Genomic DNA, 15204 nt, shown 5'->3' on the forward strand with positions numbered 1-15204 from the left:
ATTAAGAAAAGGGGCCTGTCATTATATTTATAACAGCACTCAATTTGGACTGGCAGCATGGAAGGTGACTGCTATTATAATAAAAACTCCTCAACTGTAATCTGTCTGGATGTACGAAAGGGCGCCTGCCATTGTAACGCAAACTCCCCAAATCGATTTCGACCTTGCAGTAAGTAATGGGGCCCCCCCATTATAATGAAAATTTGCCTGCTCGATTGTGAATGACAGTAGGCAAGTGAACCTGCCGTTATCATCACAACTCCGCAACTCGCACTTTAAATTGGAAACAGCGTATGGGAACCTCCCCCTGCTATTTCTGGATAACGCTAAGGGACATGCAATATTAAAAATCTTATTCACTGCGTGTACAGTAATTTACATCGATGTCCGTATACAATGTAAAGTACCGTAGCGAAGAACGGCTACATTTGCTTGTTATTATTATTATTATTATTATTATTATTATTATTATTATTATTATTATTATTATTATTATTATTATTATTATTATTATTATTATTATTATTATTATTATTATTATTATTAAAGGCTTTTCCGTCACCCAATGTGGGCACACTTATGGATAACATGTTTAAAATCGCAATCGGCGTACGTCTTGGTTGCAAAATTTGGCAGTCACATAAGTGCATATGTGGAGCGGAAGTCGACGTTTTGGCTGCCATGCTTTAAGTTGCCCTAAGAGTGCTGGTCGATTTTCAAGACACTGAATGACATCAAAAGAGCTTTTACATCTATCGATGTCCCTTCTGTCCTAGAACCGAGTGGAATTAGTCGCACAGACGGAAAACGCCCTGAAGGTCTGACTTTAGTCCCATGGAACAAAGGCAGATCACGTGTGTCGATACTCTAGCACCATCTCATTTGCCTCACACTTGCAAGGCTGCTGGTTCTGCTGCGGAATTGGTCGTGGGCAATAAACGGGCGAAATACAGAGCAGTAACGGATAACTACATCCTTGTGGTATTCGCAGTCGAAACGATGGGGTCGTGGTGTCAAAAGGCTAGAAGTCTGATTTTAGATATTGGTAAACAACTATCAGCAATCACTGGAGACTCCTGATCAACATAATTCCTGAGGCAGCGGATAGGAATTGCTATCCAGCGAGGAAATGGTGCCAGCGTTATGGACACGCTTCCGGATAACGCTCCACTGGACGAAGTCTTTTATCTTACACCTTAGACTTTCGAGCTGGAGCTTGTCATAATATGTAAATATCTGTATATAGCTGTATCCTGAATTAAAAGTTTTAAGGGCGGACTAATGTGGCTTAAGATCCGAAAAATACATATTCATTCCTTCCTCCGAAATGGTTTAACGTAAGAAGACAAAATTCCAAATAGCGGTATATATTTTAAATCCTAGATGTGAAATAGGAAATACTTTCTAATGTTCCACCCCTAAAGTGTCAAATGAGGTTAGCTCCGTAAACGAAATTATTCATCCCTCCAAACCAGTTTGGCGTACAAAGTTGTAATTTGTCGAGAAGTGTTTTCTTTTATGTCTTGAGAACATGTTCCTGACTCGCTGCCTAACTTTACAAACATATTAATCTGAATTTTAACTTGAAAAATCTGAATATCTGCATTTAAAATGGAAATTATGAAAATTAATATTCATTAAATAAAATACACACTCGTCGAACCTTGTACTCACACTTACTTGTTACCTGCTTACTTACACATACGTTATTTGAAGGGCGCCAGCTGTCACTCAGTACAGCAATAATAGAATGAGACTCTTGACCATCTCTAAGGTGTGGGGTAATAAGCTTACTTTTGACAACATACCATATAAGTTCTGGGAAAAGGAGATTGGCGTTCGGTTTCCCCATTAATTTTGAGGTTAAGATATTTTACTGTCAATGAAATGAAACTATGAATTCGTTTGATAGAACAATATATATTCTTTAAATAATATATCAAAAAAATAGTGAGTCTTGTTGCGATAAAACAGATGAGAATATGAAATTATGACATTGCAACTGAAAGAAACTTAGCATGAATTTGAATTCTACTTGACCGGACATTTAACAATTTATACGAAATATTTCCCTCACTGATTCACTTGACTGTACCTTTAACACTTTGAGTGTAATTACGACGTAATCCATTGCTCTGGTGTTTACTGTAGATGTGTCACGCCTAACGTGGTGATACATCCTTGAGACTGCTTCTTCTCCATATCATCTGACTTCTTTGTAAGTCAATATGGTATGACCTCTTGGTAGGTCCAGGGTTGCCCTCTCTGACTCCTTGGTAAGCCTTGCGTCCGCGTCTTCCACTAAGTGACGGACCAACCATTTGGTCTCACTCTCTCAATGACCAATAATGGCTCACTGAGTCTTCACCATCTCTCGTTCACACTGGTTGGCTGACCACTTAAGGCCTCTTGATCTAGTAGACTACTTCACTGTACTGCATCCGTATAAGTAATGACTGACGCTACAATGTGCATCCACCTTATATAGACTTTGGTTGACACAACTACGTAATCTCCAGAAATAACAATGACATACTCCCACCTACGCGACAGATATTACACACAGTGGTGAAATAGCCCCGCGGCGATGACACCGTGCGCGCATATTCTAAATAAATACAATGACGTAGCCATGGCTCGGCGATGACTTGGCAGAATCGCCAGTGGTGTCGCAATATAACAACGTCACTTCCAATCTCTGATATATACAACAATTCTCACTGTACAGGTATTGAGTGTTATACTACACATACGTATATGTGTATACATCTAAGTGCAATCTTGCAAGCAACAGGCAATTGCAAAATTGAATAAAACGGATAATTACAATAATAGTACAATATCACAGATAAAATAATAATAACACTGACATAATAATAATAATAATAATAATAATAATAATAATAATAATAATAATAATAATAATAATAATAATAATACAGATAAAATCATACAATAATAAAAATACAGATATCATCTTGTAACGGGATTTGAACCGTTACAATTCGCCTCCCTCATAAATAAATCGAAGAACAAAGAATCGATTGATTTATGAACAAAATTATATATATAACACTGACACAGATAAACACTTTAAATGAGTATACAACAATAATTTTCTTTTTCAGCATCCATACATTTTATAAAATATCACAAATATGAGAATTCTTCTCGCACATTGCCATCGTAGATAACTGTCCAGTGTCCCATTCTCTCTCTTTCTCTCATACAAATCACAAGAGTATAGCACTTGATTTAACACACACAAATAATTTTCAATCAATATACAACATTCTTCTCCTTTTTTTTTTTTTTTTTTTTTTTACATATCAAAATATTTTGTGAAATATCACTTATATGAGAACTTTTCTCGCATATGGTTATCGCAGATAACTGTCCAATGTCCTGTTCTCAGTTTTGTCACACAGAACATGACAATGTAGCACTTATTCTTCCAATGCACCAATACGACACTTGGTTCACACGCATATCGCAGATGTTAGTTTTATTTTGCCAGTTTCTCACAAAATTTAATCATCTTACTCTTATTTCAACAAATCTCACGTGAAGTACTTCTTTACATTGATTATACTATAAATACCGACAATATCCCCTTCCTGATCTTTTAAAGAACATGCACACTTCCCGATACGGTTCACAATAGTGAAATACCCCTGATACAAAAATATAACTTCAACATATTTCCCGCCTCTGCAGATGATGAAATGGAACTCTGAGTAGCACTCTGTCACTCAAACGAATCAATTTTGCCCTTATTAACTTACATATCAATAAATCACATCCTTCTTGGCAACAATAATTAAAGAATTAATACTATGGCTACAAGATGGTTCAATTATTCCGTAATCCAGCATAATGTTTATTTGTTCTTAGACGTCACTAGCATTTTTAAGTTGAATGGGGTACTTACCTCCCACAAATGATGAATGGTCATCCACTACAAATTTATGTTCAAATACGTGTTCTTCCTCACTTACCACTAAATACATCTCGATGCTTACCTAACATCGAACACAATTACTCCTCCTGTAATTCACTCAAATTACCTCACGTCACTGCCTCATACCGACGATCCCTCAGATCCTGATCGTATAGACACGTAACACACCCAACAACACATTTCCTCTCACTAGGAACAACTTCACTTACCTCTCATATATTTCAAAGAACACACGTCACCAACACACTTACCTCAGACCATCATAATTAACACGTACTTCTTTGCTAGTTTCCTCATAGAACAAACACACACTACCTAAATTAAAGTCTATTCTACTTCCATGATTTGCAACCAAGTCAGCTCCTAAAACAACTGAATACACAAGTTCGGGTACAACAAGACATAGTTGAAACTTACAATTATCTTTACTTATGATTGGTACCGCTATTAATTTATTTTGACTCACCCAACGGCTGTTATAAGATCTGATAGTACCTTCACTTACCTTCTTCATATCACAATTTCCATCATCGGAGTTATTCCCTCACTACTTACATCACATTCTCGGCATTACAAGTACTTACATCACTTACCAGAACACTTCTTAGGTCTAACTTACTGCTACCATTAATTACTGCCTGATCTACGACTACGTCATTACTTAAATATCTCACTTAACATTACTTCGGTCACAATCACACTGTACTCTTAAATCTACTTTCACTACATAACTACTTATACTACATACCTGTTCATCTACTACCTTCAGACTGTTCACTTAATTTATCCGATTCCTTGTGAATCTGAAATACTCTGACTCGATAACGACACCTGGATAACATTCATATTCGGCTTATCATAATCCCTCTGATAACTCAAATCCGTACGCCTCCCATCTTCCGATTCTCTCTGATTACTCCTCTGACCTTCTCTCTCATAACTCAAATACATACGCCTCCCATCTTCCGATTCTCTCTGATTACTCCTCTGACCTTCTCTCTCATAACTCAAATACATACGCCTCCCATCTTCCGATTCTCTCTGATTACTCTTCTGACCTTCTCTCTCATAACTCAAATACATACGCCTCCCATCTTCCGATTCTCTCTGATTACTCTTCTGATACTCTCTCTCACAACTCAAATCCATACGCCTCCCATCTTCCGATTCTCTCTGATTACTCTTCTGATCCTCTCTCTCACAACTCAAATCCATACGCCTCCCATTTTCTAATTCTCTCTGATTACTCTTCCGACCACTATCACCATCAACACAACTATTAATCCTCTGCGGATCATGATCACCCCGTCTCCTCTGATACACGGCTAACATTTTTCCCCTTCTCTCTGCTACACTACTTTCCCTAGACATCATGCGCTCTCTCTCGCGCGCGCACCCTTCCACACATTCCTTCCAAATCCTATCAACGAACTTGTCTTTCAATTCTCCTAAATTAGACATATTATCCCAGTACACTCGAAAACATATTTTACTTTCACCGATAAAAACATTAGACAAAATCTCCAACACGTATTCCCATTCAATAACATTATTCCTCAACTTACTAGAAAATATTTTCTCAACTACTTTTACAAATTCTATAGAATTAAACTGTTTTCCAGAAAACTTGGTTAAATCACGATCCCTACTGAACAAACCACTCACCACTATCATTTCTCCCGTCATCTCACCTGCAAATTCAAATTCCTGCCGAATCAATCCCTGGCAGTTCACAACTTCTTCTTCTCCTTCTTCTTCTTCTTCTTCTTCCGCTGCTCTCTCAGAATTCTCTTCCACTATTCTCACGTCTTCCTGCAATTCTTCCTCTCTCTCTCTCACCTGCTGTGATAGCATTTCCTGTTCGTTCCGTAGTTCAGTGACCTCCACAAGATTGCTTTCACTTTGCTCATTTCTACTAATCTGTTCCCCCATCTCTTCCCCAACTGCATTGTAAATCTTGTCCAATCTTTTCTCGACTACCTCATGAATTTCTTCCTTATTACTCGAAATCTTATTACTTAACAGTATGATCTTGTTTGTACATGTTCCTTTGACATGCTCAATTTGAGTATGAAAACCGCTCCGACTCAACTCCCTTTCTCCTCTAAGGTCAACACACACTTTATTAAACTTATTTTCTAACTTGTATATTTGACCAGTTACCTCTACTATCTTAGTATCTATTTTAGAATCTAGTGATTTACTTAACCTATCTAATTTATCACTAATCGCATTAAAATTTTCTTTATTTCTGCCAATTAATTCTTCCATTTGTTTCTTATTATTTTCATTACTAATACCAATCATTGCTTCCATTTTATTACTTATCTCTTTCTTACTATTTTCACTACTCGTATCAATCTTTTCCTCCATACGTTTCTGATTATTTTCACTGAGCTTCTTATTTTCATTACTGAACTCGGTAAATCTGGCCATCAGCAAATTAAAAAAATCTTGGTTCATTCCCCCCGCGATTTCCTTTTGAGTTTCAGTGTGCTTCTCAATTTCTGCACTTTCCTGAATTACCACAGAAGCTTTCATCGTATTCACCTGCTCCCTACTCTGAATATCACCTTGGATGTCCGCCGAAGCAATGACCTCGTCGTCACATGACTTGTTATTGTCTTCCTTGTCCATCTTTGGTTCACTAGTGATAGTACGCGATCTCAAATTAATTTCCCTCTTCAAATCCCTTGACATATCCCCAAAATACAAATATATTTCACAAAATTACCCTCCTGATATTTACCGGTAATAATTTCCGTTGGTTTAAATGCGCATACTCTTCCCAAATGAACCTATGATATGCTGTCATTCAGACCAAATTCTGAATTTCTTCGTGCACCACGTTGCGGGGCCAAAATGAGAACATGTTCCTGACTCGCTGCCTAACTTTACAAACATATTAATCTGAATTTTAACTTGAAAAATCTGAATATCTGCATTTAAAATGGAAATTATGAAAATTAATATTCATTAAATAAAATACACACTCGTCGAACCTTGTACTCACACTTACTTGTTACCTGCTTACTTACACATACGTTATTTGAAGGGCGCCAGCTGTCACTCAGTACAGCAATAATAGAATGAGACTCTTGACCATCTCTAAGGTGTGGGGTAATAAGCTTACTTTTGACAACATACCATATAAGTTCTGGGAAAAGGAGATTGGCGTTCGGTTTCCCCATTAATTTTGAGGTTAAGATATTTTACTGTCAATGAAATGAAACTATGAATTCGTTTGATAGAACAATATATATTCTTTAAATAATATATCAAAAAAATAGTGAGTCTTGTTGCGATAAAACAGATGAGAATATGAAATTATGACATTGCAACTGAAAGAAACTTAGCATGAATTTGAATTCTACTTGACCGGACATTTAACAATTTATACGAAATATTTCCCTCACTGATTCACTTGACTGTACCTTTAACACTTTGAGTGTAATTACGACGTAATCCATTGCTCTGGTGTTTACTGTAGATGTGTCACGCCTAACGTGGTGATACATCCTTGAGACTGCTTCTTCTCCATATCATCTGACTTCTTTGTAAATCAATATGGTATGACCTCTTGGTAGGTCCAGGGTTGCCCTCTCTGACTCCTTGGTAAGCCTTGCGTCCGCGTCTTCCACTAAGTGACGGACCAACCATTTGGTCTCACTCTCTCAATGACCAATAATGGCTCACTGAGTCTTCACCATCTCTCGTTCACACTGGTTGGCTGACCACTTAAGGCCTCTTGATCTAGTAGACTACTTCACTGTACTGCATCCGTATAAGTAATGACTGACGCTACAATGTGCATCCACCTTATATAGACTTTGGTTGACACAACTACGTAATCTCCAGAAATAACAATGACATACTCCCACCTACGCGACAGATATTACACACAGTGGTGAAATAGCCCCGCGGCGATGACACCGTGCGCGCATATTCTAAATAAATACAATGACGTAGCCATGGCTCGGCGATGACTTGGCAGAATCGCCAGTGGTGTCGCAATATAACAACGTCACTTCCAATCTCTGATATATACAACAATTCTCACTGTACAGGTATTGAGTGTTATACTACACATACGTATATGTGTATACATCTAAGTGCAATCTTGCAAGCAACAGGCAATTGCAAAATTGAATAAAACGGATAATTACAATAATAGTACAATATCACAGATAAAATAATAATAACACTGACATAATAATAATAATAATAATAATAATAATAATAATAATAATAATACAGATAAAATCATACAATAATAAAAATACAGATATCATCTTGTAACGGGATTTGAACCGTTACAGTCTTAGGTGTAAAATATCGTATACTTCGAAATATTTCTCCCATAAGGGGTTCAGATGGTGATTGACTCTCAAAAACACAATGTCCATTCTTCCGAAACAGTTTCAGGCATGAATTTAACTTTTCTCATGAATAATAATAATAATAATAATAATAATAATAATAATAATAATAATAATAATAATAATAATAATAATAATAATAATGCCGCCTCTGTGGTGTAGTGGTTAGCGTGATTAGCTGCCACCCCCGGAGGTCCGGGTTCGATTCCCGGCTCTGCCACGAAATTTGAAAAGTGGTACGAGGGCTGGAACGGGGTCCACTCAGCCTCGGGAGGTCAACTGAGTAGAGGCGGGTTCGATTCCCACCTCAGCCATCCTCGAAGTGGTTTTCCGTGGTTTCCCACTTCACCTCCAGGCAAATGCCGGGATGGTACCTATCTTAAGGCCACGACCGCTTCCTTCCCTCATCCTTGCCTATCCCTTCCAATCTTCCCATCCCCCTACTAGGCCCCTGGTCACTATAGCAGGTGAGGCCGCCTGGGCGAGGTACTGGTCATACTCCCCAGTTGTATCCCCCGACCGAGAGTCTGAAGCTCCAGGACACTGCCCTTGAGGCGGTAGAGGTGGGATCCCTCGCTCAGTCCGAGGGAAAAGCCGAACCTGGAGGGTAAACAGATGAATAATAATAATAATAATAATAATAATAATAATAATAATAATAATAATAATAATAATAATAATAATAATGTGTAGTCCTATGGTGGCAAATAAATTTCAATTATAAGCTCAGGTTAGACCGGTATTTTTCAAAAGAAAATTATATTAAATTGTAATAAATAACCTTGTATTGCACGTGCAGAGTTCTTAACGAAATACTTTATTCCATTCATTTCATTTCATTTCATTTGAAGGAAGTGTCATTAGAAGTACCTGGTGAAAACTATTACCTGATGAACATTTCTTCAGTATTAACGAAGTACAAAAATATGAAACTGTCCCACACACATCAAGTAACTAATGAGGCATCAATTGTTAATTATTGTAGTTTTGTGTAATGGGTCAGTGTTCTCCCCAGAAAGTTTTGTCAGCCGGGTGTCAGGAATGAGTAGCCGGGCGAGAAATAGGGTGTAAGAAATGGATATGATGAAATTTCAGTTTATTCCTCTCAGGGTATTAATACTATCAGACAAGTAAACATTAACTGCAAAATTGAACTATTTTACTGTTATCACAAACAAGACATAACAGAGTATTCTAGAGTTCACTGTTCATTCATAATCATGTAGCACTGGGGCTTACCATTTCGTTGCTGTGGAGTACCATACGGGTTTGTGACGTCATGCGGAATCGCATGCGATTCCACGCTAATCCAGGCACCGGTCGCGTACGACACTATGTGGTAATCAAGCTAAACATTTAAACTCCGATGTAATTGGTGCGATTATTCTGACAATAATAAAGATTCGAAGATTTGTCATTTAAATAAACAGTTTTACAGTATTTAAAATGAAATTTGAAACAGTAAACGGCTCAAACATATTATGGAACTAGCACATATCTAGGTTATATTAGCTGGGCGGTCTGTAATAATAATAATAATAATAATAATGTTATTTGTTTTACGTCCCACTAACTACTCTTTTACGGTTTTCGGAGACGCCGAGGTGCCGGAATTTGGTCCCGCAGGAGTTCTTTTTACGTGCCAGTAAATCTACCGGCACGAGGCTGACGTATTTGAGCACCTTCAAATACCACCGGACTGAGCCAGGATCGAACCTGCCAAGTTGGAGTCAGAAGGCCAGCGCCTTAACCGTCTGAGCCACTCAGCCCGGCGGGGGCGGTCTGTAAAAACGCCAGGGCGGTCCGCCCATTAAAAAGGTTCTAGGGAGAATACTGGGTCCCTTTGAAACTAAATTCAATTTTTCTTCTTTTTTTCTTTCTTTCTTAATCCGTTTACCCTCCAGGGTTGTTTCTCCCTCGTATTCAGCGAGGAATCCCATCTCTACCACCTCAAGGGCAGTGTTCTCACTTCTTTTAACTGCTATTACGGCACTTCTGCACACATTTAGAAAATAATTTTAGTGTTGCTGTAGATATTAGAATCACGTTATAAATCGTGACTATACAGGTATACGAAATATTTTTTTCTTCGTTTGTACATAGCTATTGTACGGTGGACCAAAAAAAAATTATCCTTACTATATTCACAAAGGTTATTCTATAACGTTTTCCTAAGACACCGTAAATAAATACCTTCACAACTCTTTTATATTTTCGGTCTAATGATCTGACACCATTCTTACAATTCAGTCGTACGCAGGGAGAGAGTTACAACCAAAATTCTGACTTTGAAACTTCATGAGACTGTCCAGCCAATATAATCTGTCTCCAACTGCAGCTCGAAACTATTCCTTTACATGCATGTCATATATGAACATGTATTAGTGAGATTCAAAATTATAATGGAATAAAGTAGACAACATGTGCACTTCAGCTCACTCTTTCAATAATAATAATAATAGTAATAATAATAATAATAATAATAATAATAATAATAATAATAATAATAATAATAATAATAATAATAATAATAATAATAATAAATGCCTTTGCTGGCGAGATGTAGTGTTTACAGTGCACTATGTCTTCTGGTACGGGCTATAACAAATATGCTACTTTCGTTGACCTGTCTCAGTCTCATCCTTGGCTTTGACAATATGAAAGTGAAAGTTATGAATGGTGTAAAAATATCACTCATAGGGTCGGTTGGTGCATGCATTTCAGTGGGCTTGGCAGACTGATATGTAATAGCAACGGCTGGCTCGGTGAGGAAAGCAACGGGAAACTACCTCACTCCTCATTTCCCTAGTACGCCTCTTCAGTGATGCCTAGGCTATTTATGACAGCTGTTGGCGGAGCTGCAGAGGTTCAAACCAGCCTTCGGGCTGAACACCTAACATACATACAATAATAATAATAATAATAATAATAATAATAATAATAATAATAATAATAATAATAATTACATACATGTTCAAATAACGTGCCTTTCAACAAGGACATGGAGCTAGCTCACTCTATAAGTTACGTACCTGCAGATGAAAGGTCCATCCTCCGTCTGAAGTTGAAAAGAGTCCAGACACACTTCACATTTATACACAACTTCTCTCCGAATGAGAATGAATCCATTTTTGGTGATGTTCATGGTCGACATTGATGGAATATACTGACACCAAACAAAAAATGATAATAGGAAGGGTTGATAACATATTTCAACTGAAGCTTACGCTATAAATAAGAAAAATAATTCACATTCTTGTGTATGAGAGGAACATCGGAGTTAGCACGATGCACTTCTCGACACTTGCAGTATGTAGCTATCTCTGTACCGCGAACAATGCATGTCGTTACGAGCAATCATGGTAATTTTCCAGTCTTCTGCACCAGGAAGATAACAGTAATATTGGTTGTATAAGTAATATGACTTGATCAGTTATCGTTTAGCGGTACATACTCCAGTATTGTGGGCTCATGGTGAGCTCAGTTTTCAAAATCGAAAGCTGAAGAGTCACCGGTACACAACCTTCCCTTAAAAAATAATGTGTACCATAACTATGAGTTTCGGTCCTGAAGAAGAAAACATTCTTAGTTCTTTCTTATCGAAGAAATCAATGTGAATTACTTCTTCTCCTTTATCTGTTTACCCTCCAGGGTAGGTTTTTCCCTCGGACTCAGCGAGGGATCCCACCCTTACCGCCTCAAGGGCAGTGTCCTGGAGCTTCAGACTCTGGGTCGCGGGATACAACTGGGGAGGATGACAAGTACCTCGCCCAGGCGGCCTCACCTGCTATGCGGAACAGCGGCTTTGTGGGGGGATGGAAATATTTGAAGGGATAGACAAGGAAGAAGGAAGGAAGCCGCCGTGGCATTTGCCCGGAGGAGAAGTGGGAAACCACGGAAAACCACTTCGAGGATGGCTGAAGAGGGAATCGAACCTCCTGTACTGAGTTGATCTCCCGAGGCTGAGTGGACCCCGTTCTAGCCTTCGTACCACTTTTCAAATATCGTGGCAGAGCCGGGAGTCGAACCCGAGGCTCCGGGTGCGGCAGTTAATCGCACTAACAACTACACCACAGAGGTGGACTGACAGTCTTTAATAATCTCACATATTTTAAAACTTATTTTGCTTTAGATCTCGGTGCGCAGTGTGCAGCTTGACTACGTTAATATTCATTCCCGAGAGGAGCGATAAGAATGTTTTAAAATGAGTGTTTGAATGGGTAAAAAATATGTGGACACGGAACCTATAGAGCGTTCCAACCTTAAATTGCAGTACAGCGTAGATGGAGCGCGCTGTTGCGAAATCGACTTGTGAAGATCACACTCGAGTGTGACTCAAACAGGGCGTCACAGTTCCACATTTTTCGCTTGTAATTTTGTAATTTTAAGTTCATTCATTCATAAATTAATATTTGTAGGATGGTAAAATAAACACAACATACCTTAATCAGTGGCATTGCTCTCAGACATTGGACGTACACCTTCTAATATTTCTGCAAGGCCTGATGTTCCCGCTTTATATGAAACGGGTTCGGGAGATGAACTTGAGGATGATCCGGACGATGAAGAAAGTCGTATTAAAAACTTTTCATCGTCGACATCGTCCTGTAATTCGTCTGCTTTCCACAAAACTCTTTCATTTTTCTTTATATCGTTCACGTAATTTGCCCATTCGTCTTATGTTTTCATGGCATAAAAATGTTAGTTCAGCATTTGGAACAAAACCATTACTCGCGTGGACTAAGGCAAATCACGGTCCTCGGCTTTTCGGTGGCCTAAGTCCCGAACTCACCCCTTCAAAAGCGGCCTGCCATGCACTTTTCACTGTCGTATCCTTCCATTCCTTTGTCACTGTCTGCCCAATATTTACCGACGATTCATCTGTGTAAATTTTAGCTTTATTTTGTGCCCTCAAACGTTTTATCTCCCTGATATATCTGTGCCTCCAATAAATAATTTCATCGGTTTCAGTGAAAGCTGCTTTATTATGCCGTCTTAAATAACGGAAGCCTATATCATGTAAGAAGCGATACAACGTAGTTTTGGAAAATCGTGGCAAAGAATCTTCTCCATTTACGCGACTCAAAATCACGTTCAATGTCGGTGGTATGTTAGCAAATAAAAGAGAGTGAACCACCCGACGCATCTACTTCTAACAATTTCATCATAATTAATTTTTCTGTCGTCCTTCTCCTTTCTTTTTTTTTTTTTCGAGAGTTCGCAAAGGACAATGTGTGTGTTCCTTCCTTATAGCAAAGAGTGTTCTTTCGGAACAACCTGTAGCTTTAGCTGTTTCACTGATTGCGCTGCTCATATTCATAGTCTTAAAAAAATAATCCAGAACACTCATTATAATATTGCGTTCTTTTCCCCTGAGTTTACCTACGGAAGATTTCTTTTTAATTTGACGATCCATTATACATCCTTCTGCACTTTTTCTTCGAACTAAGAACCATACATACGAGCACGAACTGACAACTACACAGACTACACAAACACAATCCACTTGTCCTCAAGAACTATACATTTATCACTGATCTTGTCCGGCTCCATGGCTAAATGGTTAGCGTACTGGCCTTTGGTCCAGAGGGCACCAGGTTCGATTCCCGGCCGGGTCGGGGATTTTAACCTTCATTGGTTAATTCCAATGGCTCTGGGGCTGGGTGTGTGTGTGTGCCGTCTTCAGCATTATAATTCATCACAGGTAGGGGCCCAATTCTTATAGATGCGCAGGTCGCCTATGCGGCGTCAACACTGGAAAGACATGCACTCGGCCTCTTCGGAGGCCACACGCCATTAAATATTATATATATACATCACTGATCTTTATTTAATCAATCTCATAATACTGGTTAAATGAACACTACTGCATACGGCTGCCAGTATATTTAAAAGCTCAGCCATCCGAGTCACTCGTGAAACGTAAACAAACGAGACGTTCTCCCTGTCATAAATTAAGAGATAACGAGATAGGGACTTGAGGTATGATTTTAAAATAACTTCCATATTCGAAGAGCGTTTGCTTTGCTTTAACCACGCCATGATCCTTCTGCACATTTTCTTCAAAACTAGATCCCCACGCACGAGCACGAACTCACGAACCACACAAGCGAAATACACTTTCCCTCAAGAATTGTACATTTGTCACTGATATGTATTTAATCACTATTATACATACTACTGACGAAATGAGCACTGCACTGCATGCGACTGTCTGGAAATGTTAAAAGCGCATGTTTGGGAGATCACTACCGGTACTTCAGCCAGCCAGCCGAGTCACGCGCGAAACCAAAATTCAAGAGATATTCTTCCTGTCACAAATTAATAACTAAGCAAGATAGGAACTTCGGGATTGTTTTAAAAATAACTTCCATATCTGAAGACCATTTGCCTCGCTTTGACCCCCCATGCAAATTCAATAGGAAAGACGCTGGCCAGCGACTGACTTTTTCGCGCCTACACATAAAATTCCCTGAACATGACTGAAAATAAACGCATATACTGCATTTTGTTATCATTTAAATTTAAAAATAAACTTATCTACATCGAGCTGAAATGTTTCTTTACCAGCAGTGAAAAAATTAGGAAAATAATGATTATATAATAGGAGTTATGGCATGATAAGTTATATGCAATGAAGATTTTGCATTTGGCGAAACTTTCCATTATATTAGCATTTGCACACTAAATTATTTTTTTACATTTTTTTTGTTAACGGCATCAAATGCGCCTTGAAATTCTGTACATAACACGATATTCACCCATTTTAACCGATAACATACTGATTCACGGATATTTGGCAAACCCGCTGCATTAGAGTAGGACAGCGCTACCCGCAAAACATGGGAGCAGGAAAGAGACGGA

At 38.4% G+C, this 15204-nt stretch overlaps 1 protein-coding gene across 1 annotated transcript in view; it reads left to right on the forward strand.

Annotated features, from left to right (window-relative positions):
* The first annotated feature begins 834 nt into the window (after nt 1–834).
* Nucleotides 835–15204, forward strand: part of LOC137498528 (uncharacterized) — a 77592-nt gene continuing 63222 nt past the window's right edge. Inside the window, exon 1 of the mRNA XM_068226129.1 lies at nt 835–1045. Within this exon, the coding sequence (XP_068082230.1) occupies nt 835–1045 (211 nt within the window). The remainder of the gene's footprint in view (nt 1046–15204) is intronic.

This window comes from Anabrus simplex, chromosome 1, assembly GCF_040414725.1.
Source record: "Anabrus simplex isolate iqAnaSimp1 chromosome 1, ASM4041472v1, whole genome shotgun sequence".
NCBI classification, from domain to species: Eukaryota; Metazoa; Arthropoda; class Insecta; order Orthoptera; family Tettigoniidae; genus Anabrus; species Anabrus simplex.